Source organism: Apostichopus japonicus, chromosome 4 (genome assembly GCF_037975245.1).
Source record: "Apostichopus japonicus isolate 1M-3 chromosome 4, ASM3797524v1, whole genome shotgun sequence".
NCBI lineage: Eukaryota > Metazoa > Echinodermata > Holothuroidea > Aspidochirotida > Stichopodidae > Apostichopus > Apostichopus japonicus.
Window position 1 is genome coordinate 26,246,309 of NC_092564.1, and position 27,297 is coordinate 26,273,605.

The following is a 27,297-nucleotide window of genomic DNA, read 5'->3' on the forward strand; positions in this document are numbered from 1 at the left end:
GACCTTGTACAAGCTCCATGATGATGTAGATTGGATGTCTGTCTGTTGCCACGCCGATAAGTTTGATGATGTTGGGATGGTTGTAGTTCTTGAGGATGTAGTCTACTGTGGCCTTGCACTTCTTGACGGAGACAGGTTTATTCTTAAATGTCGCTTTGTGGACGTCACCAAAATGTCCCTGCATGAACACAAGAAAAAGGATGCTAATGAAACTAAAAGAACTATGCAGTCAACAAACAAACCCCTCCCCTCACCTGACCCCCCCCCATTTCAATTTTTTTGCATTGTTTATTTCACTGAGGGTGCAAGAGAGAAGAGATTAAACCATATGGGATGTAATTAACACAGTTTTAACAAGATATTTATACAAAAATCACTCCCCCCCCCACCGTACATAAAAAATGCAGCTCTAGCATAGACAAGGAGATGTTACATGGGAGGTCATGTGATATGTCACATGATAGCTCACAATATATGTTAACTGAGAGGCAGCAACCATTAACCAGTCATTTATCATTGCCTACAGCTGCAGGGAATACACTAGAATTCAGCTAACATCTTATGTTAGCTGCACCAACAGTACGAGAATTCTCAACTAACTTAACATTACTGCGCACACATACTGTGTTGATAGGAATAGACTGGAGTAAACAATACGACACATGTTGTGCACACAGGGTCATTCCTGTTAGATTCAAATACAAGTCAAATGGCATCCAAAATGACAGGGTTTTAAGGTCACTGGTAAAAAGTGGGCAAATGCCAGTAAAATACCTCATCTAGCAATTAACTTTCCAATACCATTAAAATATGAATCGTTGTGTCTTTCATGAAACTCACCTGTCCTAATTTGGTGTCCAGCAGGATGTCCTCGTGTCGAAGGTCGTGCTCGTCCTTGACCTTACTTATTGGATTTCTGATCATCGCGTTGGACGCTTTCCTCACCTGTGTTTGAGTCGACATGTGATGGTTCACCAGTTCCTGGATTGACCCAAAACTTCCTCCTTCCAATTGATACTGTAAAAGACCAGAACATTCAGACATTCAAAAAAATTGTGTGGGAGGTGAATAGTCAGGCTGAATGATATATCATGTATCAAACACACACAGTATGCCATTCCAATTTTATACATTTCATCATGTAATGTCAGGGAGGAAGGGGAAGAGGGGACCCAGATGTGTGGAAGGGGGGCCTTTGAGGACCCCTGGCCGCACCACTGCCTTCAGAGGATGGTATTGTAACACCAAAATGTGTATTTTACATGGTGTTTTTACATGCTTTTATTTAAAAAATATTATGCTATCATGCTATTATATTATATATAATATATATAATATAAATATAATACTATGCTATTATTAAAAAAAAAACACTATTGCAGTAATAGCTATCAGCAAAAATAAGTCCCAAGATTGATTTGCTGTCATAAATAGGTTTACTCTCTGCAGGTTTTAAAACTCGCAATGGACTGACCGTACTATCATCTTGTTTTACGATCGGGAAGTGCCTCTGTTTATCGGCAGACCTGCAGGAGAGCACGTACTGGCCGGAAGCGTCGCTATTGAATCTGGCGATGAAGTCTCCCTCCTGTTTCAGCAGCTCCTCCGTCTCTTGTCTCGGCAGGGCACCGTGGTACCTGGCTTCATCCTCCAGGGGCACGTGCTTGTTGGAGCTCGGCTGTAGACACAAACATCGCTGCTGTAAGTTACTCAACATCAACAACATTCTGTTAAACAACAACTTTGGACAACAAAAAATATAACTGAAACTAACTGTAATAGGAGACTGACTTGACACAATGAAGTCAGACCACAGTTGGGGCACGCTTCTCTGATCTAATGTTTGTTCAGCTGGAAGATTTCAATTATCATATGACATGTGCATAATGTCACCTGACAGTGCACATATCACCTGACTGAGTGCATTTGTCACCTGATTGAGTGCACTTGTCACATGACTTCAGTGCATAAGAATGGTCTACCCTTCACCCACCCCAGATCCAATACTTGCTAACGTCACAGAACCTAAGCAGACTCAAAGATTGAAATAAGCCAAGACAATAGGATTAACTCATATCTCCCATTCTTGGTATTATTTAAATGTACTATGAATTAACCATTGACCACAATTCTCCCATAATATTGGCCAAATGATACCACTCATTGATTTATCATCTAACATAGTATGGGCAGTCAGTTTTGTGTAGCAGCCTACACCCATTGCCTATCATTACATAAAGGCTGGTATCACACATGTCTAATGCTGATCAATAAGATTAACAACTATATACTGTAGGCCTGCTTGTGTTTCAATACTGATCACATCAATATACTAATAAATGAACAGAAGATAGATAGATTCTTACATTGTAGCTTATACTGCAGCTAGTATAATATCCAAATGTTTTAACTAAAAAAACCTTAGAAGTTTGGTTCAAATGGCTAACAAGGTATTTAATCATAAACACTGCTTATATATGACAACAAGGGAGGTATGTCTGTCCTTATTACTACAAATGCACATAAAGATCATATAGAAGTCATAGAAACCACAAGTTTAGTCAAAACGGGTTACAAAATCTCATCCACGTGACCACAAAGAACCATGCGGTTTACTTGCTTTTCTCTATCTTATAATATAAAACTAAAGCAAACATTTCCTTTCATGTGTATCCTACAACATATCTCAATACTAAATTTCTATGTATACCACAACTTAATGATATCATTAAATTTGACCTATTCACTGAATGACAATCAAGAAAGGTATTTTACCCCTTTGAAATGTTCTTGAATCACGACATCAAAAGCCATTTGAAAATAATATTATTCGTCAGAGCCAGCGAAAATTATATGAAACAACTGTGAACGATCGCATGGAGCACAACATTTATGTGGGGGGTTCCAAAGAAATGACAGTGGGTGGCTCAACTTTTCCAGATATTTGAAAAGCTATCTACGTTTTCATTTAGCTTACCGAAGGAGATGAATTAAGCTGTAATTCTAGCTTTCATGAATTCTGAGCATTGATTCTGAGGAATGGGGGTATGGTTGGGGGGTGGAGGTATGGTTAAAAGTTTGCATACCTCTGATATACAAAACCTATCCTACTACCTTAATTTGTATCCATGATGCCTTTTTCCTTTTCAGTATCATCCATGAGATGCTTCTACAATTTATTTACCTCGTAAAGTTGGCAATAAATCGTTGAAAGTGAAATATCAAGAACCGAAATATCAGAAAATTAAATATTGAGATTGTAATGTAAACTCACAGTCTGGGGTATCGGTCCCAGGGATTGCTGGTCCTTTAAGTATATCTCTAACGGCAGTTGGTCCAGGTCGACTCCTTGTAACTTTTCCTGGAGGCAGGACAATTGCTGCTCTACTTTAGCTTTGTGGCACTTCAAGTTTAAGATTTCTCGAGAGAGATCTCGGTAATCTTTCTGTTTTGTAAGCAGGCTGCGGAAAAATAACAACAAAAAAGCAAAAGATGAGAGATCAACATTATCCAATAGAACCACAAATGTCAGTTAAAATTGATGTAAAATATTTCAGACCTACAGTACAACTTTTGATCAGCTTTTCTGCCCATCTGGTGTTACCATAAAAAGGAACTGTAATGTTGCTAGAAATGCCATGTGTTATATCAAACCCAACAAATGAGTGGACAATGAGTAAGGATATAAGGCAAGGTTCAGTTTGCTCATAAAAGAATAAAGGATGACATTAAATCAACATTAAGAAACCATAATTGTTACATTCGTCTGTGATAGTGCCTTGGTGAAACCTTCAACATTTTAATGGCCAATCCATCAAAAAGGTCATGCATTTAATCTTTGGTAGTACATAAGATTGAAGACAATGGTTTCTTTGTAATATTTTTTCTGTTCCTTGTGGCTTTTCCTTTGTTTTATTTACTTTCTTTAATAGAAGATCCATTTAAAAAAAGTATTTGAATAAATTGATTCAAATTACAGGAGAAACAAACAAAAGATTGAATCAAGAGCAAGAAATTGGGCATATGTGACAAGAAATAACCGGAGTTACATGCGATGCGAGTGACCCACTGATCTCTACACATCAGTGGAGCTGGAGCAAGCACGTGTTTTTTAGCAATCGAGTGCGCGATGGTACCCATGAGTTTCTATGCACAGTGTGCCGCATGGCTTGAAGCAGAGAGATAAATGGGATATGGTTCTCTATAAAAATAGAAACAAATGAAATAAAAATCCTTTGAAAAAGAGGCCCGTCGCACAGTAAACCTTTATTATGATATTGTGTTGGATCGATCAAACTGAGCAGACTTTCCACGTCTTCAAAAATATTTCTGATAAAGACTAAATAAACGTAATAAAAACAAAACTGATTGTGTCAAAGGCAATGTTACACTGACACCCAGGGCACAGCGCGGGAAGGCTGTTGTAATAAATCAGCCTCGCGGGAAATGTTTTGAACAATATTGCCATTCCACATTTTTTTAAATTTATATTGTATATATGTTAGTAAATAAACATTTTCTGTCGTATGAATTTGACTTCAGTTCAGCGTTCTCTCTGTGTTCTCTCTGAAGTTGAAAACTGACCAAAAAAGAGGCTGCTAGAGGGCGCTTGTCGCATCTTGCCAGTGATACGTGAGGGGTTAGAGGTCAGAGGAACAATAGAAATTCGACAAACTTTTGGACGAACAAAGGATTCCCAAGCTTTGTTCGTCCAAAAAGTTTTTGGGTTGTCTATTGTTCCTCTGAAGTTGAAAACTTGCCAGTGATACGTGATTTCAAAGCAGTCTAATCCACTGACCTCTAACGCCTCACGATATGGGGTACAATTCAGCTAGAAATTTGTTGCAAATTACTTTAAGAATTTCAATGGAAAGATTAACCTGATCTCAAAGCATCTCAAAGCGTTTAGAGCAGTTTTTTAAGTTTTCTCGGGGGTGGACCCCCATATTCCAAATGTCCAAGATCCAAGATCCCTGAACACTCAATGAACCACACATTGAAGACAGTACTTTACCTTTCAGGATCTGTATCAGTCTTCCTTGTCAAGAATTGTATGTAGTTCCTTCAACATAGACAGCAGTACCACACTTCAATGGCAACACAGTCTTTCCCTCTAATATGCATCAAAATGGGCTCATCTTTTTTCCGCTCGGCTGCTTGTCGAAGCAATCCTTTAATATAATGAAATAAAAGAAAGCACATTGTTTTGCATTTTCTGTTGATAAAAATGTAAGTTTGAACAAGTAAGAACTGAGATGATTTCATTTATATTCCACATCTTTTGCTCATCTTTTGCTCATCTTCTATGAATGAACAAAAGCACATTCAAATTTTTGCAAACCAGTGTCATGCAAAGAAGAATTAAAACAGGCTTTTTTTTGGCAGTATATAATCTCTTAATAATATTATGGTTTAAATGATACAATGGTAGATTATATCTGTTACAAATGATAAAGGATTCAGATACTTGTTGATTTTGGTAAAGCTAGACAGGCTGACCATAAGGCCTTGCAAACCTAACTTTATTCCACTTTTGTCACACTTTGTTTTCTATTATAATATCTCTATCATTCAAATAATGGGCAGCAGTAAGAAAACTATAAAGTCTGTATTTAACACCTAGGCTAGTGCCCCAGAAGGAGAATTTGAAACAAAGTTTCCATGGCTACTACAATAATCAGATGACCATGCCACTAATTAAGTTATGTTCAGGTTTGACACTGTGCCCTTTGACTTGGATTCTATCCCTCAAGAGCTCCTGATGTTGCATTATTTGTTGCACTTAGGCTGACTTAGCTATAAATACTGGGGCCTCGTTGTTTGGTAGGATGGTGAATTACTCAGTTGAACCAAGGGCGTAGGAACCGGGGGGCTGGGGGGCGCCAGCCCCCAGTGAAAAATATGGGGGGGCGGAAGTATCATTCCGCCCCCCGCTCCGCAAGTCAGAAAACCCCTTTTTCATTTCCAAATGAGAAAAAAAATCTCATTTGGAGCACCGAATTGCATTTAAGGCCAGGTGAAAATGCAAAATTCTTTACAAAATGAAGTGAGTGTTGAAGTGTTCTATATTGCACCAAATTGCATCTGAGGCCACCTGGAAATGCAAAAAAATTCCAAAAGTGAGGGGGACACCCCCTCCCCTTAGACCCCTCCCCCAGGCCAGCCATCAGTCTTCAGCCCCCCCACTCAAAAGTACCTTCCTACGCCACTGGGTTGAACAGCTATGTTTAAACTAAATTAGGGGGTGATGAGGGCAGAAATAAATTTGGATAAGGATTATGTTCCTAGTGGAGGTGATTATAGGCATTTTGAAAGCAAGGAAAGTGAGTCATAGTTCTAACTTTCGGAGGCATGCTAAGGTACATAGTTTCAGGGATATTCTGAAGATTGTCTTTACCAATGCTAGAAGTATTCGTAAAAATTTTGCTGAATTTACTGCGCTTCTTGAGGATCTGAAACCAGATGTGTTTGGTATCACCAATCTTGGTTAAGGGAGGACATTGATAGTGCTGAGATTTCTTACCCGGGGTATGTTGTGTATCATCAGGACAGGAGGGATACTCATAATGGGATTGGTGGGGGAGATTTACTGTATGTTCTAGGGATGACATTGTAAGTGTTGAGAAATCTCAGTTACAAGGGGCTTTTGTTAATTCTGTCCCGTGCGAGTTGTTCACAGACAACTCCAAGAGGTCCAGTGATGTTATCACTGTTGGTGTTGTTTACCGTTCTCCTAACAGCAGCGATGATAATGATGTCTTGCTGTTTGAGTCAATTAGCAAGGCTGCCAAAGGTGATGTTGTTATAATGGGCGACTTTAATTTTCCTGACATTAATTGGACAGATGGTTCCAGTAGTAGGAAGGGTAGTTTCTTTCTAGATGTTGTGCAAGATTGCTTTTTACATCAACATGTTACTTTCCCTACTAGGGGGGATAACATCCTGGATGTTGTTTTAAGTTCTGATCCAAGCAATGTTGTTGATTTGACGGGTCTAGAAATACTAGGAACTAGTGATCATGATATACTAGCTTTTGATGTTGTTTGCAGTCGTAAATTCTGATAGCAAGGAAAAAGTCCCTGATTTTTTCGAGATCAGTTACAGAGGCAATTGAAACTTTACTAAAGGGTACAGATTGGATTAATTTGTTTAGAGATATGAGTGCTTCTCAGTCTTGGATTTGTTTAACTGATAAATTAAAGGTCATTACGGAAAATCGTGTTCCGTGGAAGAATCGTCGTCGTAAAGCAGTATGCCTCACTGGATGAATAAGAAAGTTAGATGTGCAATTAAAAAAAACGTACAATGTGGAAGTTGTTAAGGAGGACTAAATCTGAATCTTGGCAAAGTTTAAAATTCATCAGCTGAGGGTAGAATGCTTAGTCTCTGATGCAAAACTGAATTCCGAAAATAGCATTGCCCAAAAAATTAGGGATAACCCAAAGGCGTTCTTTTCTTATGTCAGGTAAAAGCAGAAAGTTAAAGATACAAATTTTGTATCTCTTAGGGCACCACAGGCTGATAATATAGTTACTGATAATCCTGGATCTTGCAGATCTTTTGAACAATTTTTTTGTGTCGGTTTTTACAAGGGAAGATATGAGTAGTATTTCAGATTTTCAGGGGGGCAGTGATAGGCCTAAACTGGATAAGGTCTTATTTTCGGATTAGGTTGTCTTAAAGGAGCTGCTTCGTCTAAATGTTTCTAAAGCTTCTGGACTGGATGCAATCCATCCATATTTGTTGAAGACTTTTGCACACCATTTCTGCGTTCCACTCTCATTGGTTTTTAGTAAATTTATAAATGAAGGTTATGTTCCTAAGGACTGGAGATGTGCTAATATTACCCCTCATTTTCAAGAAGGGCGATAAGTCTATGCCCTGTAATTATAAGCCCGTTAGTCTCACTAGTGTTGTTTGTAAGGTCATGGAGTCTATTGTTAAAAAGTCTATGGTCTGTCACTGTCACACAGCAGTCAGTCTTTGATCAGAGAGTCTCAACATGGCTTTTGTCAAAGAAGGTCTTGTCTCACTAATAACCTTGAGATTATGGAAGATGTAACAAGCTCACTACGTAAATAGGCAGAAGTCTGTAGATGTTGTGTTCCTGGATTTCCAGAAGGCCTTTGATAAAGTTCCCCAACAGCGTCTTCTACTTAGGCTGAAAGTATGGGTGTCAATGGGAATTTATTGTCATGGATCGAGAATTGGCTTGGTAATAAGAAACTTATAGGCATAACTTTTCTTCTAATAGGGTTGTGAATGAGTGGAATGGTTTGCCTGAGAAAGTTGTACTTGCAAGTAGTGTCAATGGGTTTGAGAATGCTTTGGACAAGCACTTTTAGCATTGAAATCATATCTGAGTGTTTGTGTCTTCATTTTTTTCTCTTTATAGGGTCCTTGATGGGGACTTAAGTGTCCCTCCTGATCCTTTTTCTTTACTAAACTAAACTAAACTATGCAACTTCTCTTAACACTTCAACTATGTCACAGAAGTACAAGTAGAGTCGTGTAGTATGCTTAGGCTTACCTCCATCCAAAGTCTCTGCCTGCTGCAGCTTGTCCTGCACCCGTTTGAAACGACGAGTAATACACTGTATGAGTTTCTTTTCCTGCATTAATACACTGGAGAGGCAATACACCAGAGCTTCTGCTTGGTTGCCTCGATCTTTTCCGTCACTTCTTCGTTTCAAATCATATGGGGTCTCCTTTGGTACTGTTCGTTTTCTTGCAGCAATGATGCGCTTGCTATCACTGAACAGCCTGTAACACTTATCGTGGAACCCATCATATTATGCTGTTGAACGTAGTGTAGGCCATCGAGTAACCCCATGTATTGGATTCGTTCGGCGATATCACTTTCTCTGCCGCTGAGATTAAGCCACTCTTGATTTGTATTAGAAACAACAAATAGAAATCAAATTATAGGTTAAGTGTTGGCATTGCTGTTACCGGATGCTACGTACCATAGGCTTCTCACAATATCATAGTGCAAGAGTATAGTGTAAGAGTATAACTACATAAGTGTGTCACTAAATTTGGCACCAGTTTGAGTCAGCAATGGATACAATGTCTGCTAGAGTGATACACATATCATAGGAAATGGCAGCTATTAATGGTTTTGACTTTGTAATCAATACCTGTCTGCTTTCTCCATGTAGTAGTATAGTAATATAAACACCTGTTTGTATGCAAATTGCTGTTTTTGGGGAACAGTCACCAACAGGCACAAATCAAGAAGTGATGCAGTAATAGTGGAGTTATTACAATACTAGTCACATTACCAGTCAGGAGAAGAAATGGAAATATCGGAAGCTGTCGGACAATTTGAAAACAGTAGAGTTCATGAGAACAGTTCAATGGAGTTCAGGGAGTTAATTTAGGATATCTACATCATCCTCCTTGGTGGTGAGAGAAGTTATCTCATTGTTTGAGACCACAACTGAAACCTCTAGTGGCAGTTCTTCCTGCAGTGTTCAGGGATGAGCTTGTGGTATAAAAAAAAATCAGAATTTAGCAAAACTTGCAGTATAGGCTCCAGTCTGAATATGCTACAGTGTGTTAGGATAATAGTTTTTGTCCCCGAGGTAGAAAAGAAATCACGGATATTACGCGAATTCACAGAAAAAGCTCATGCCTGAGTGTTGCTTCAATGTCTGTAGCTGAAGTCATTGCTGGCAGCACAAGCAGTTTCTTGACTAATTCTCCTGATGATGTGCATTCAAGCAGGTCATCATCATTTTCAACTTCAAAGAGAAGTTTGAAAACCGGAGGGTTGCCCTCGACGGTGTAGGCCACAACTTTTATATCCGTCTTGAAACTTGGAGTTTCTTTGATCTGTTGATGTAATGAAATGGAAATGTTTGTAGAGGATTTACTTTTGGTTATATATATTCTTCATATGGTCATAAAAACACAGCTCCTTCTCCCATGTCCATTATCTACTGAACCTGCATTTCTTGAAAGATTGTGTTTACAAGGTCAAGTGACTGTTACACACAATGACAAACAAGCATGTTGACTTGATTGCGTAGGTGGTTGTCAGAATTATATGACAAGTGAAAATGTATTTCTACTCCTATGTGTACGTAGGATGTATTCGTGCAATTCAGATTTCCGTTTGGGGAAGACTGACTTACTGGCATAACCACAAATGCAATTTAACTATAAAATACATTGTAGCTTCCTGCGTTGAAATAAGAAGACAATATTTTAGAGCTGAAAGTAATTATGGCCAATTTTTTTATAATGTATACCAATTACTGGTCTGCCAATTGATACTATGAACATACACTCAAGTTGAAAAAGGAAAATCACATCTACTGCATGTTGAAGATAGTGACTCTGACTATATGACCTTGTAAACAATCCAGAGATAAGCACCAAAACAATATGTTTCTTGTATTCACCGTTGGTATCAAGTATGATTTCAATACGACTTCATGTTGATTGTGTTAAGAAGTTATTTGTATTCCTTCCCCCTCATAAATATGAATATGATATTTATGGTACATCATTTTGTACCTGCTATCTATCACCATCATCACACCAAGTTTGCATTAAGTCATACTTTTGGTTCCAGCAGTATTTTGATATTAAGTTCTTCATACTTGGTCCTATGACCTCATTAACATTAAACCTTCTGCCCACGGCTCTCTTGAACAAAATAAGGTAAACGTCTGCCTTGCGAAAGTGTCTTGAACAAGAGAATGCAAATGCCTTTCAGGAGTCTATGCCTTGGAAATCTCTTGAACCAAATACAGTAAATAACTTGCAAAAATCTCTCAAACAAAATACTAAAGGTGAATGCCTTGCAAAGACTACATGGAACAAATTTACCTTGTGAACAATTTGAAACAGTCTCGTGAACAAATTGGAACGCAATGGTCTCACATAAAAATGCAACCACAACAAAGGCTTGGCTAATGATGTTTTTTAACAAGATCTGTAGATTACTGGCCTTCAACAACAGATCAAGTGGCTAGTGTAGTGAGTAGGTACTGTTGTGTAGTTACGACTGAACTTTCAGTGTAGCCTACTTAGGGTAAGACTGAGTTATGATGTACAACAGGTACTAATTACAATACTCACTTGTGCCTGTGTAAACTTTAGTGTAGTTAGGACTGAAGTGTAGTTAGGCTAAGACTGAATTATGACGTACAACTGCAACAGTGTACTTACTATATTATACAATTTTAAAATATTAATATATGAAAATGTTGATGTCTATATTCACAAATATCTATATATTAGGGTTGACACAATACAGCAAAGGCTGTGCTTTAATTTAGCTAGGCTAAACTTGTATCAACAAACATGTTTGACACTGTCACTAGTGAACATGACTACATCTATGCAATTAAGCTGATGGCTGTGTTGACAGCCGCCGAGCTAGGCTATAGCACAGTAATCGCATAGTGTCAGCTGTTAATTGTAAGGTGATGATTTTATTCAATTTTGTCATGATAGTGTCGTAAGGGCGGCTAGGCAGTATAAATAAAAGTGTTATGGCCCTAGGCCTCTGTATTAGTAGGACCGAGGTTTGCCTATCCTACCCTTAAGTTTTAACGGCATCATTATTAAATACTTAGCCTAATAGCCTACGACTACGAAAGTATAACTGGCTGATTATGACCTAATGTCTAGACCCTGCAACATTTATTGACAACATATCATGGGAAAAGATCGGAAATATTAAAAATTTACGTTATTTTGGTCATGATTCTTGCACGGAGCAGAACTTGTAATGTATTCCAGCTGCTCAGGAGTATGGCGGGCCATCAGTCTCAACTCGTGGGGAATCGACACATTTACCTATTTCCTTCGACTTTCACCAGTTTAATTCGACATATCATCGATTTCAATCGACATATACCAATTTAAATCGATGATAAGAAAAATAAATCGGTATATGTCAATTTTAATCGACATATACCAATTTAAATCGATGATTTGTAGAATTATATCGGTTAATATACACAGTACGTACACACATGCAATAACCTACTCCAGTTACACCATAAACAAAGATGATATTGTTCTGCAGTGAGGTCTACTGTAAGGTTACGTTTTACTGTAGCTAAATATATACATATATAAATATATATTCAATCTCAAATCATGCTTTCCACTGTGCTCACCGGGCTGAAGCTGGCCAACAGACCTCTGACAGATCGCTGAAAAATAAACACCGTCTACCTCGAATAGGGGATTGAATTCATGCAGGTTGCACAGATAATCGAGCATTCCAAGGAAGCAAAGGAAGGTATCTCGAAAAAACGTCGTCGCTCAAGTTCAACACTGTAGTCGCGGAGGTTGGCTGTTTGGGTCAAAGGCTGACCCCAAATTATGTGAAATATGCGGAAAATGTTGTTAACAGCACAAACGTTACCATGCGAAGTGAGATGCTTTTGTGAACGAAGGGACAGGGGACATAGACAGAATTGGCGAAGTTTTTTAGTCTGTTAATTTTAAGGAATTAAATGAAGGCGCAAACTGTACCTCATTCTTAAGGCTCAATTACTCAATTGACAAGTGAAGTTTTTATTGATGTTATATATTCTTCGTCTGTTTGCTCGTAGGAGATTGGAAAATAAACTCCTAGGTAATTAACGTATCACAAAAAAATTAGATTAGTGTACGTCGACCTGAGAGGTTAAACTTTGGAAAATAACCCGAAACTAACCTGCTTTATTGATTTTTGGGAGATTTTGTGAGTCATCACCATTCTTTTTTTATGCTTGGATATTAAAGAGGATGAAATAAACTACTGATGGTCTTAAAAATCATGAGGATTGAATGTGATTTAAGGTATTTTATAAAATCGCAATGCAAAAATAATACACTACAGAGCGAAAGCAGGTAATTTGACAACCCCAATGTTTTTCTAAATATAACCCCGTGATAATTTTTGTGCCATCAAATGACCACCATAAATATATGCAGAGGACATTATTCTTTTATTTTCATAACGTTTCATGACAATCGAAGTGGGTCTACTATCAGCAGCAGGCGGATTTCGGCAGCGCCCAGATCGACTCAATGCAAAATACTACACTAAACAGCGAAAACAGCAAAAATGACAACCCCCATTAATTGCTCAATTTAACCCCGTGATCATTTTTGTGCCATCAAATGACCATCATAAATGAATGTAAAGGACATTATTCTTTCAATTTCATGACATTTCATGACAATCGAAGGGGTTCTACTATCAGCAGCAGGCGTATTCCGGCAGCGCCCTTATCCAATCCATGTAAATACTACACTACAGAGCGAAAACAGCAAAAATGACAACCCCAATTAATTGCTCAATTTGACCCCGTGATAATTTTTGTGCCATCAAATGACCCCCATGAAAGAATGTAAGAGACACTATTCTTTCATTTTCATGACTCTTCATGACAATTGAAGTGGGTCTACCATCAGCAGCAGGCCGATTTCTGCAGCGCCCTCATCGGTTCAATGCAAAAATAATACAGTACAGAGCGATAAAAGTAAAACTGACAACCCCAATTAATTGCTCAATTTAACCACGTGATAATTTTTGTGCCATCAAATGACCCCCATGAAAGAATGTAAGAGACACTATTCTTTCATTTTCATGACTTTTCATGACAATCAAAGTGGGTCTACTATCAGCAGCAGGAGGATTCCGGCAGCGCCCTCATCGGCTAGTTGCAAAAATACTACACTAAACAGCCAAAACAGCAAAAATGACAACCCCCATTAATTGCTCAATTTAACCCCGTGATAATTTTTGTGCCATCAAATGACCATCATAAATGAATGTAAAGGACATTATTCTTTCAATTTCATGACATTTCATGACAATCGAAGGGGTTCTACTATCAGCAGCAGGCGTATTCCGGCAGCGCCCTTATCCAATCCATGTAAATACTACACTACAGAGCGAAAACAGCAAAAATGACAACCCCAATTAATTGCTCAATTTGACCCCGTGATAATTTTTGTGCCATCAAATGACCCCCATGAAAGAATGTAAGAGACACTATTCTTTCATTTTCATGACTCTTCATGACAATTGAAGTGGGTCTACCATCAGCAGCAGGCCGATTTCGGCAGCGCCCTCATCGGTTCAATGCAAAAATAATACAGTACAGAGCGATAAAAGTAAAACTGACAACCCCAATTAATTGCTCAATTTAACCCCGTGATAATTTTTGTGCCATCAAATGACCCCCATGAAAGAATGTAAGAGACACTATTCTTTCATTTTCATGACTTTTCATGACAATCAAAGTGGGTCTACTATCAGCAGCAGGCCGATTCCGGCAGCGCCTTCGTCGGTTCAATGCAAAAATAATACACTAAAGAGCGATAAAAGTAAAACTGACAACCCCAATTATTTGCTCAATTTAACCCCGTGATAATTTTTGTGCCATCAAATGACCATCATAAATGAATGTAGGGGACATTATTCTTTCATTTTCATGACTTTTCATGACAATCAAAGTGGGTCTACTATCAGCAGCAGGCGGATTCCGGCAGCGCCCTCATCGACTCAAGGCAAAATACTACACTAAAGAGCGAAAACAGCAAAAATGACAACCCCAATTAATTGCTCAATTTAGCCCCGTAATAAATTTTGTGCCATCAAATGACCACCATCAATGTATGCAGAGGACATTATTCTTTCATTTTCATAACGTTTCATGACAATCGAAGGGGGTCTACTATCAGCAGCAGGCCGATTCCGGCAGCGCCCTCGTCGGTTCAATGCAAAAATAATACACTAAAGAGCGATAAAAGTAAAACTGACAACCCCAATTATTTGCTCAATTTTACCCCGTAATAATTTTTGTGCCATCAAATGACCATCATAATTGAATGTAGGGGACATTATTCTTTCATTTTCATGACTTTTCATGACAATCAAAGTGGGTCTACTATCAGCAGTAGGCGGATTCCGGGAGCGCCCTCATCGACTCAATGCAAAATACTACACTAAAGAGCGAAAACAGCAAAATTGACAACCCCCATTAATTGCTCAATTTAACCCCGTGATAATTTTTGTGCCATCAAATGACCATCATAAATGAATATAAAGTACATTATTCTTTCGGTTTCATGACTTTTCATGACAATCGAAGGGGGTCTAGTATCAGCAGCAGGCGGATTCCGGCAGCGCCCTCATCGGCTAGTTGCAAAAATACTACACTAAACAGCCAAAACAGCAAAAATGACAACCCCCATTAATTGCTCAATTTAACCCCGTGATCATTTTTGTGCCATCAAATGACCATCATAAATGAATGTAAAGGACATTATTCTTTCAATTTCATGACATTTCATGACAATCGAAGGGGTTCTACTATCAGCAGCAGGCGTATTCCGGCAGCGCCCTTATCCAATCCATGTAAATACTACACTACAGAGCGAAAACAGCAAAAATGACAACCCCAATTAATTGCTCAATTTGACCCCGTGATAATTTTTGTGCCACCAAATGACCCCCATGAAAGAATGTAAGAGACACTATTCTTTCATTTTCATGACTCTTCATGACAACTGAAGTGGGTCTACCATCAGCAGCAGGCCGATTTCGGCAGCGCCCTCATCGGTTCAATGCAAAAATAATACAGTACAGAGCGATAAAAGTAAAACTGACAACCCCAATTAATTGCTCAATTTAACCCCGTGATAATTTTTGTGCCATCAAATGACCCCCATGAAAGAATGTAAGAGACACTATTCTTTCATTTTCATGACTTTTCATGACAATCAAAGTGGGTCTACTATCAGCAGCAGGCCGATTCCGGCAGCGCCTTCGTCGGTTCAATGCAAAAATAATACACTAAAGAGCGATAAAAGTAAAACTGACAACCCCAATTATTTGCTCAATTTAACCCCGTGATAATTTTTGTGCCATCAAATGACCATCATAAATGAATGTAGGGGACATTATTCTTTCATTTTCATGACTTTTCATGACAATCAAAGTGGGTCTACTATCAGCAGCAGGCGGATTCCGGCAGCGCCCTCATCGGTTCAATGCAAAATATTACACTAAAGAGCGAAAACAGCAAAAATGACAACCCCAATTAATTGCTCAATTTAGCCCCGTAATAATTTTTGTGCCATCAAATGACCACCATCAATGTATGCAGAGGACATTATTCTTTCATTTTCATAACGTTTCATGACAATCGAAGGGGGTCTACCATCAGCAGCAGGCCGATTCCGGCAGCGCCCTCGTCGGTTCAATGCAAAAATAATACACAAAAGAGCGATAAAAGTAAAACTGACAACCCCAATTATTTGCTCAATTTTACCCCGTAATAATTTTTGTGCCATCAAATGACCATCATAATTGAATGTAGGGGACATTATTCTTTCATTTTCATGACTTTTCATGACAATCAAAGTGGGTCTACTATCAGCAGCAGGCGGATTCCGGCAGCGCCCTCATCGACTCAATGCAAAATACTACACTAAAGAGCGAAAACAGCAAAATTGACAACCCCCATTAATTGCTCAATTTAACCCCGTGATAATTTTTGTGCCATCAAATGACCATCATAAATGAATATAAAGTACATTATTCTTTCGGTTTCATGACTTTTCATGACAATCGAAGGGGGTCTAGTATCAGCAGCAGGCGGATTCCGGCAGCGCCCTCATCGGCTAGTTGCAAAAATACTACACTAAACAGCCAAAACAGCAAAAATGACAACCCCCATTAATTGCTCAATTTAACCCCGTGATCATTTTTGTGCCATCAAATGACCATCATAAATGAATGTAAAGGACATTATTCTTTCAATTTCATGACATTTCATGACAATCGAAGGGGTTCTACTATCAGCAGCAGGCGTATTCCGGCAGCGCCCTTATCCAATCCATGTAAATACTACACTAAAGAGCGAAAACAGTAAAAATGACAACCCCAATTAATTGCTCAATTTAACCCCGTGATAATTTTTGTGCCATCAAATGACCATCATAAATGAATATAAAGTACATTATTCTTTCATGTTCATCACATTTCATGACAATTGAAGTGGGTCTACTACCAGCAGCAGGCCGATTCCCGCAGCGCCCTCATCGACTCAAGGCAAAAATAATACACTAAAGAGCGATAAAAGTAAAACTGACAATCCCAATTATTTGCTCAATTTAACCCCGTAATAATTTTGTGCCATCAAATGACCATCATAAATGAATGAAGGGGACATTATTTTTCATGTTCATGACATTTCATGACAATCGAAGTGTGTCTACTATCAGCAGCAGGCGGATTCCGGCAGCGCCCTAATCGGCTCAATGCAAAAATACTACACTGAACAGCGAAAACAGCAAAAATGACAGCCCCCATAATTGCTGTGATGTTGTTTGAAAGATAAGTTATTCGAAACGGGAATTGCTATCACGAACCGATGTGGAGTTAGCAGCGTCTAACCGAAATTGGTTAATTGGAACCGTTCACTGAAGTTGCCTGAAAACTAGAGCTGTGGATGTGAAAATTGCCCCAATCGTCTTTGTCGTTTATTGATCTACGAATTTATATTTTAATACTTTTCCTCTCTAAGTGAGGGCGATATTTCATACAGCAATTTCCTATTTAATGAAATCATTAGAAATTTACGCAGGATATGTAGAATGTTTTTCCGTATCTGATGAGTGTATTTTAAAGTAAATTAAGACTCAAAATAATTTTTTATTAAGTGCACTTTATATTAAAGTAAAGTAACTACTAATTTAACATACTTTCTTTAGAGATGCATTGGCACAAATTAATTCATGACACCATTAATACAAAATGTATGCGGTGAAAGTGTTGTGAAAACTTTCATAACATGCTACTCCGGTCTTCTACATAATCTGCATACACCATCCTATGGGCAGCCGTCGGGGAAAAGAAGACAACACTGTGAAAATTAGTTTTCAAACATGCTTTCGGAGGTGGGGGATGTTGAGCCCATTCCATTTTAAAGTAGGTGTCTAGAAGTGCATGAGTGTCGTAGTTGATTGCATTTGTCATTTTTCTTCTGTGAATTAAAAAAGATATTGGAGGGGGGGGGGGGGGTGCACAATACATCCCTAAACCAACGACCAAATTCCTCAATAAAGGTGAATTTTCAAAACTTTCCAAAAGAAAGAGATTCTGTAGTAAGTTTGTAATAGACAGAAAATGAAATGAAAAAGGCATACTCACATACACTCAAGAAAGTTACAGTCGACGAAATAATAAGCTTGCCACAGTTGCATTTATGTACAACTACTTTAATTAGTTCCTGCCTCATACGCATGCACGTATCTGGCTTTATGTACATTACACAAAATGAAACCCGTTTCAGCTTCTGGGTGCTGTTTTTTCTGCATTATTTAAGGTAGCACACCTTGTGAGGATACTCACATCCTAAAATCAGACACAAACTATCCAGTATACTTATTAAAACCACATCTCGAGAGCATGCTGGATGAGGGAGATAAAAATTATTAAACATATTCATTTCACGGCAGTGCATTGCATGATGGGAAATATTCGTTTCACATAAAATTTGTTAATCAAAGCGCTTGTTTTTCTGTATTATCTAGACACACACGTAAATGGCCCGTGTAAACACTTGGGTGTCTGGGTTTTTATTAAGTTTACTAAATCTAACCTGACACGGGGTGTTGTAAAATTCCGATGTCAAATAATGCACAACATTTAAGAAACAGCAAACATTTTGGTTGTATTTTTGTGATATTATACCATGTAATAACCGTGCAGAAAGATGAATGAGGATGGAGGGCCCAAAGCAGTCCAAAAATGAAAAAAAAATGCCTAATGTAAACCACCTCCATAAATTCTACGATCTTCTTTTTTGCGTCGTTATTATTCTTCGCAAAGAAATCTTTGAAGATAGTTAAGATAGATACTTTGTGAAAAGAGAAAAAGGAAATTACCATAAACATTATACTAGCATGAAGAAAACCTTCTTAAACATATTTTCCTACCCACCCTGCAGTTTAGACCAGTAAACCGGTCTTAACTGAAGCCCTGCCTGTAAGACAGCTGATATTTGATGACCTCATTGTAGCTTTTAATACGGTACCTCTTAGTGTAATTATCGATCTTAAGAATAAAGTTAATTTTAGAGTAGAAATACACAGGAATTCGGCGTGTCTACATGTACGATGCTTGTTGCAAACTTGACATCAGAGTAAACTAGGTACTATATAGGCCAAATAAGGTTAAACAATTTTGCCATTAAATTACCGTCATAATCGAATGTAAGGGATATTATTGTTTTGTTTTATATACATTTGGGATCATCAAATCGGTTGTTTTTCTTTCGGTTACAAACGCTGGCCACACATACAACACACTACAAGGGGTAGCTCCCTACATAGCGCAGATGCTTTGTTTATATTTTGACTTCTTATGTATGTTTATTGATCATGGAAGCTCAACTACGGGAAAGTATTGTTGACGCTATTAGGCCGTGGGCCGAAGTAGGAAAAGTGATCTAAAAATTAACTTTCGTTGCACCGTCCCGGGGTCTACATGAAACCCATTAAAATTGAAATCAGTTGTTCTAAAGCGTCAATGTTGCACATTAATGTTTTTTAGGCCAAAATGGCGGCAATTTCCCCATACATATCCTGCACAAAATAGAATAGGCCACAAATACCATAAAATTGATCAGGAGAATCTACCTTCATGTTGAGGTTCCGCCGGCTATTTTGAACATATGAGGAATGATAATTTGTTTAGTGGGGGGGGGGGGGGTGTCTACTTAAAGGTCATAAAGCACCAAGAACAGAACAGAGGGCGCTGTCCATTTCAGTATATCAGAGCATTGCATTCTGCTATGCGAAAAATTATAATTAAAATTACTACATATATAAATAATAATAAATTATATAGTAATATAAATTACTATATATATATATATATATGTAGATATAGCAGCACTAACTATTCGTTAATTTAAAGTAAAATAAGACATATAGAACAACGACATTTCAGATGAATTATAATTAGTACAACTTTTGCGATTGAGCGCTCCTAATCTAGGAAAAGCATGTATCTCCTATGAAACCAGTGAACTTTAAACATTCCTTACTAAGACAAATTAAAGGCAAAATCTAGCTACCAAGTGATATCAGGTTTAGTAAATGCATTTCTCTGCTCATTCAGTATGGGATTTTTCACGTAATGATATAGACATGATAAAGTAAGGAGATGGAAGCCACGATTTGCTCTGATTACTTACGGAAATGTCGGAGGTTATATTTTCTTCCTGTTGCTTGATAAGTCATTCCATCATACCTCTACATCCTCGTCATCTGGCGTTTGGTATCGCACTTTCGTTAACATTGGATTTATTCATTAACGGCATGTGTCTAAATTTTCGAGTAGAAACGGCTTTGCTCCTCTAGGGGAAAGGGCTTCCCTATTAGTATTACTGAACACATCTATTGTAATTATTAAGTGTAGCACTATCTTTGCATTGAGCCGATGAGGGCGCTGCGGGAATACGCCTACTGCTGATAGTAGACACACTTCGATTGTCATGAAATGTCATGAAAATGAAAGAATAATGTCCCCTACATTTATTTATGATGGTCATTTGATGGCACAAAAATTATTACGGGGTTAAATTGAGCAAATAATTGGGGTTGTCATTTTTACTTTTATCGCTCTTTAGTGTAGTATTTTTACATTGAGCTGATGAGGGCGCTGCCGGAATCCGCCTGCTGCTGATAGTAGACCCGCTTCAATTGTCATGAAACGTCATGAAAATGAAAGAATTGTGTCTCTTACATTCTTTCATGGGGGTCATTTGATGGCACAAAAATTATCACGGGCCGGCTTAAATTGATCAAATAATTGGGGTGGCCATTATTGCTGTTTTCGCTCTTTAGTGTAGTATTTACATGGATTGGATAGGGCGCTGCCGGAATCCGCCTCCTGCTGATAGTAGACCCCCTTCGATTGTCATGAAAAGTCATGAAAACGAAAGAATAAAGTCCTTTACATTCATTTATGATGGTCATTTGATGGCACAAAAATTATCATGGGGTTAAATTGAGCAATTAATGGGGGTTGTCATTTTTGCTGTTTTCGCTGTTAGTGTATTATTTCTGCAACTAGCCGATGAGGGCGCTGCCGGAATCCGCCTGCTGCTGATAGTAGACCCCCTTCGATTGTCATGAAAAGTCATGAAAACGAAAGACTAATGTCCTTTACATTCATTTATGATGGTCATTTGATGGCACAAAAATTATCACGGGGTTAAATTGAGCAATTAATGGGGGTTGTCATTTTTGCTGTTTTCGCTGTTTAGTGTAGTATTTTTGCAACTAGCCGATGAGGGCGCTGCCGGAATCCGCCTGCTGCTGATAGTAGACCCCCTTCGATTGTCATGAAAAGTCATGAAAACGAAAGACTAATGTCCTTTACATTCATTTATGATGGTCATTTGATGGCACAAAAATTATCACGGGGTTAAATTGAGCAATTAATGGGGGTTGTCATTTTTGCTGTTTTCGCTGTTTAGTGTAGTATTTCTGCAACTAGCCGATGAGGGCGCTGCCGGAATCCGCCTGCTGCTGATAGTAGACCCCCTTCGATTGTCATGAAAAGTCATGAAAACGAAAGAATAATGTCCTTTACATTCATTTATGATGGTCATTTGATGGCACAAAAATTATCACGGGGTTAAATTGAGCAATTAATGGGGGTTGTCATTTTTTGCTGTTTTCGCTGTTCAGTGTTGTATTTATGCAACTAGCCGATGAGAGCGCTGCCGGAATCCGCCTGCTGCTGATAGTAGACCCCCTTCGATTGTCATGAAAAGTCATGAAAACGAAAGAATAATGTCCTTTACATTCATTTATGATGGTCATTTGATGGCACAAAAATTATCACGGGGTTAAATTGAGCAATTAATGGGGGTTGTCATTTTTTGCTGTTTTCGCTGTTCAGTGTTGTATTTATGCAACTAGCCGATGAGAGCGCTGCCGGAATCCGCCTGCTGCTGATAGTAGACCCCCTTCGATTGTCATGAAAAGTCATGAAAACGAAAGAATAATGTCCTTTACATTCATTTATGATGGTCATTTGATGGCACAAAAATTATCACGGGGTTAAATTGAGCAATTAATGGGGGTTGTCATTTTAGCTGTTTTCGCTGTTTAGTGTAGTATTTTTGCAACTAGCCGATGAGGGCGCTGCCGGAATCCTCCTGATGCTGATAGTAGACCCACTTCGATATTCATGAAGGGTCATGAACACGAAAGAATAATGGCCCTTACATTCATTTAAGATTGTCATTTGGTGGCACAAAAATTATGAAATTGAGCAATTTAACGTGGTTGTCATTTTTGCTATTGTTAAATATAGTCCTACTTTTGCATTGAGCGGATCAGGGGCTTACGGAACTTCTGCCTGCCGCTGGTAGTAGACCCACTTCGATTGTCATGAAATGTCAACAAAACTAAAGAAAAATGTGCCTTACATACATTTATTTAGACAAAAATTGTGACATTGTATATTCACTTAGCAATTATTGGAAGTCCACAGTTTTTGCTGTTCTGCTTGATTCGGGTAGTATTAAGGTTTGTATTGAATCATTCGTGAAAAAGTCCCCTCCCCACCCCTTCTCCACCTTGTCAATCCTGTGTACGCCAGTATTGAGAATTTTAATTTGAATTGTTTGGACAATCAACGCACTTGCATAAATAGAAAACACGTTAACGTGGACTCTTCCAAGTGTTACTGTATACTATCCTATATTACCCACTTTGCCTTCATCATTCACATGGTTTGTCACGTTACTGCCAGGTGACCGCATTATACCTACTTTAGAGTATAATTTGCTGTTTGCTAGCTCTGTCGGCCAGGTTCAGTCCGGTACTGTGCTCGTGTTTATTTTTAATTATTCGCGCGCCTTGTCAGGTGACTACACGTGATGTATCTGCACATGTCAATCATCACCGAAATCGGGATTTGGAATATGTTAATGAGCTAAATCGATGATATGTCGATTTAAATAGGTATATGTCAATTTGAGTTGCTAGAAACTGGTGTAAGTCCACGGAAATTGACATATACCAATTTACATCCACATATCATCGATTTAAACTGGTATATGTCGATTTAAATTGACATATACCAATTTATTTTACTTATCATCGATTTAAATTGATATATGTCGATTTAAATCGATGATATGTCGAATTATACTAGTATATGCCGATTTAAATGGGAAGAAGTCAATTTAAGCTGCTGGAAATTGGTATATGTCGATTTAAATCGGTAAATGTTGATTCCCCACGATTTGAGACTCATGGCCCGCCACACGCTTATGCAAGGCCCAAGATTCCATGTTGGGCAGGAGGAAATTTCCGGTCTTGGATTGTTATCCGTAGCGAGTAGAGCAAACTTCACTAGGTTATACCATGCACCCAAAATCTATAACAACTGTAGTTCTCCCTACCTCACCACCAATTTCATCAAAACCTGTGTTATTCATAATCAGGGTACTCGATCAAGACATCACATTTTCTATGTTATCGAATCTTAGGGTGGTGTTAGCTCTACTTTCTACTTCACGGCAATTCAGGATTGGAATGCTCTTCTAAATCATATAAATCCATCAAGCGATCTAGTCTTTTTAAAGCTAAGTTAAGGAAGCATCTCATGTATAGAAATGGGGTGTGGGGGAGGGGAGGCACTTTTCAGAAATATGTGCAATATGTGCGTTTTTAGAGCTTTATTCATTGGTTTTATTGGAATTTACCATTGAAGTGCAATTTTTTGTCTCTGGGGCCCCGACGTTCTGTCAGCCCGATGGGTTTAGCTCCTGTTAATTACTCTTTTTCTTCTTTTCAATCTGTTCCATTCTATTATGTCTTCTCTGTTATATTTTGTATTTTGAACAATCTGAGTGCGAATAAAACAAACAAACAAATAACGTTTCTGTATAGGCTATATAAAGTAGAGATAGCCGTTCGATGGACATATTTCACAAGACCATGGGGTCTTTAAATGCCTTCCGTAAAAGGAGCTTCTGGTGGCTGAAATGATGACTGAAGTTGATTGCCAACTTCACTTACCAGTATATCCTTTTTAATTATGCAGCAGCATTGTTTACGGCACTTCTTTATATTTAATAAATGTGTGTGTAGCCTTAGTTTATACGATATCGTAATAAGTACAAATACGAATCAGCCATGAAGCACCCATCGGCATCATTGGTTGCACAATTTGGCCCCGCAAGCACGGTTAGACTTGCATTTGAGGAGAATACAAGGGAAAGAAGACAAGACTCGCCCAAAACCGCGTGCCGCCCTCTAAAAAGAGTTAACTTTCCTGCGAGTGATTTTTTCTCTCGCTACACAGCTATGCAGACAGTAAGGAAATGTGACCCTTGTTATCTTTAGCTGGATCTGAGATTTCCATCGCTGCTTATGTACACTGTGCTGTGGATATTGACCGCAGACTGTTTGTATTGACTGCACACTCGTGCCTAATTTGTGGGAACTTAAAGTGACTCCTAAATAGGAACTCAAAATGACACTACCTATATCATCAGGGACTCGACGTGACTCGGACTCACGATGCGGACTCGCTGAGTCGTGCTCAGTGAAAGACTAGCCTGGCCCCGACATGAGAAATACTCGACTCTAGTCTTGGTATAAAAAATGGCATTTTTTGAGTCGTTCACCAAGGGCGGCGGAAGCACTTTTAATCTGGGGGGGGGGGGGGCACCAACGTCGAAGGGCACTTTGCAGAAATTCGATTGGACTGATGCAGCCTGATATTTAGTACCCTTTATAACTCTTATTGTATTATCTTATTTGCGTATACACATCACTCCATCAACACCACCCCCCCCCCCCCCTCAAGTAAACAATGCATACTAGCACTGCAATATCTAATGTGCAAATTGGGAAATTGGAAAATCATTATAAAGTCCAAGTCCCTGCACACGCGATCGATACATGCATGAAAGCAAATGAAATATGTGAAAATACTGAAAGAAAAATAATTTTCTATGTGTTTTTCAATGGTTAAACTGATATTATTATGATGATTATTATTGTAACGACTTTGCCAATAATTCTAGCCAATTTGGAAGGGTTATAACACGGCAAATGATTGTATGTTATTGGCATGCGATGTAATAACCGGTGCATGCCTATATGATATGCACATTGACATGTTGAACGCGCGCGTAGCGCGCGAAAAATTTTGCTAATATTTTTCGGGCAAGTCGTTACAGCCCCCCCCCCCAAATCAAATTGGGCTCCTATGCCTGTGGTAGTAAACATTTAAAACTTCCCGAAATATTTAATTCGACGTGGGTTTCGCTTTGTAAACTCTTTATTTATTTAGAAATTTTTATGTAGAAAAAGGGCACATTTTTAACCTGAGGAAAAGTGGGGGGCACGTGCCCCCTGTGCCCCCCCCCCGGTTCCGCCGCCCTTGTCGTTCACCATTCTTTTTGATACTTAGCTGTTGAAGAAAATAAACTACTGATTATCTAAAAATCTGGAGGATTGAAGGGGATTTAAGGTATTTTAGAAAATCTTGAGTGAAACAAAAGATTCCGCAGGGACAGCTGACAGATGCATAGGGGAGCCAGGCTATGATAAACTTTGAGCTGTTCTAGCTCAAACTCTAAACGGTCATGGTGGCAAAAGTTGAATGTTTTTTGATAGCCCAAGCCATTAGCTATCATATGGTGGGCAGGACATGTCAGTTGAAAACTTTAATCTATGCTCTATTGGCCTTGGAAAGTGAAGAGTTGAGTGTGTAAGTCAATGGGAGCAATTAATTGTGGTGCGGGACCTGTAATCAAGAAACGAAATTTTGGAATACCGAGACGAGGTTTGAGACTGTAGTAAGAATCACACAATCATATGAATCAAATGCTTCGAATGTCATACATACTAGGCATGATGAGACACAACACAGCTTACACAGTAAATGACGTTTGTTTGACTCATTATAGTCAAATACAGAGCACATGTTTAGGAGCCTAGCGCCACCAAAAAATTGGCTGCGCATGCCAGTCGAAAAGAGTAGTTCAGACTCTCTGGTCATAGAGGCAAGATTCACGCAAGTCACCTAGCTGGTTTCTGGTATATCTTTGACTGACCGATCCTGCACGTATAATCCCGGGTTCTTTTGCGAAATCAAGGGAGATATGGCACGGAATCGTAGGCCACCAATTATCAGTTGTAAAACTGGTAATAATGGAGGTGAGTAATTATGCCTACTCAGTGAAACATTTCTATGCGGTTCTTTCTCATATTTAATCTATGTATGTTGATACGTCATTTGTTACGTTTGGCTTATCATTTAAATTTCCTTCTATATATGAATCAGTCAGCTCCTGCAGCTATTGTTCTTATGCCCATTATGCAGCACTCGCATCTGTATCGGCGGCGGGATCGCGGTAAACAATGTTATATAAATGTATACATTATTAGGGAGCGTTATCATGTAGCGTATGTCTTTATTTGATATAGATCTACTATAGAAACAGGCGCGGTGGTACGTGAAAATTATTAAGGGGGGGGGGGCGCTAAGCGGAGCGCCACCATCGGTTGGCGCGGAGCGTACAAGAAAATTGTGGATTTTTCAAACCCCCAGATGGCCGGAAACGGCACTTCCCGAGTGTTTTATGCTGCGAATACCTAGCCCTAAAATATGGGTCTCAAGCCTGCAATTTCTCAGATTGCACGTAAAAATCTGTAAAAACATTGTAATTTGTATATTCGATGGTGTTTTTGAGTGTAGTAAATTACTACTTGCAATTAAATGCAATAATTAAATAAATTTCATAAGAAAAAACAGAAAGCATTTCTTAATGTCAACAAATGGGTAACAAGTCCCCCCCCCCCCCGGTTCCGCCGCCACTGTATAGAAATACAATAGAGGGTTGTCAAGATTTGGCGGGGTTGAAACATTAATGTATAGCTGGCTACTTTATTCAACATCATAACGTTTACAAGGTGAGGTTATGTATACTGATATATTCGGCATTTTGCTTGTCTGTTTATAATGAGCAATGGGTATCAACAGTTAGTGGGTCTATTTACTGTGGATGGATTCTCAAACTCTTCTGGTTTTGCCGTCGGTAAATTTTAACATTTCAGAGTAGCCGTACAGTATCCAAGTTTTTTGGCCCAATTTATGACATGTTATCTTGGAAACTGGATTTTGGAAGTTCAGTTCCAAAAGCATAATCTCGACGTTGCGTAAGGTTCATTCGAATCTCATAACAGGAAATTGTTAATTACAATCGAATTACTTTTACGTAAATTACC

The 27,297-nt window shown here is 38.6% G+C and overlaps 2 protein-coding genes across 16 annotated transcripts in view; one reads left to right on the forward strand and one right to left on the reverse strand.

Moving 5' to 3' along the window:
- LOC139966967 (tyrosine-protein kinase Fer-like) overlaps positions 1–27,297 on the reverse strand; it is a 62,567-nt gene that overhangs the window by 29,054 nt on the left and 6,216 nt on the right. For 2 of the 12 annotated variants that reach the window (XR_011792816.1, XM_071970507.1), the window contains exons 1-7: positions 11,707–12,068; positions 8,531–9,837; positions 5,015–5,171; positions 3,275–3,461; positions 1,475–1,678; positions 841–1,017; positions 4–178 (exon numbers count right to left, since the gene is read on the reverse strand). Coding sequence is in view for 3 of the 12 variants with exons in the window: in XM_071970507.1 (XP_071826608.1) it covers positions 4–178; positions 841–963 (298 nt within the window). In the remaining 9 variants the exon portion in view is untranslated. Of the gene's footprint in view, positions 1–3; positions 179–840; positions 1,018–1,474; positions 1,679–3,274; positions 3,462–5,014; positions 5,172–8,040; positions 8,167–8,530; positions 9,838–11,706; positions 12,069–27,297 lie in introns of those variants that run through there. The other 10 variants (XM_071970505.1, XM_071970502.1, XM_071970500.1 and 7 more) reach the window with 10 other exon arrangements.
- Positions 26,043–27,297, forward strand: part of LOC139966965 (uncharacterized) — a 66,480-nt gene continuing 65,225 nt past the window's right edge. For all 4 annotated transcript variants that reach the window (XR_011792813.1, XM_071970496.1, XM_071970495.1 and 1 more), the window contains exon 1: positions 26,043–26,226. Coding sequence is in view for 3 of the 4 variants with exons in the window: in XM_071970496.1 (XP_071826597.1) it covers positions 26,172–26,226 (55 nt within the window). In the remaining variant the exon portion in view is untranslated. The remainder of the gene's footprint in view (positions 26,227–27,297) is intronic.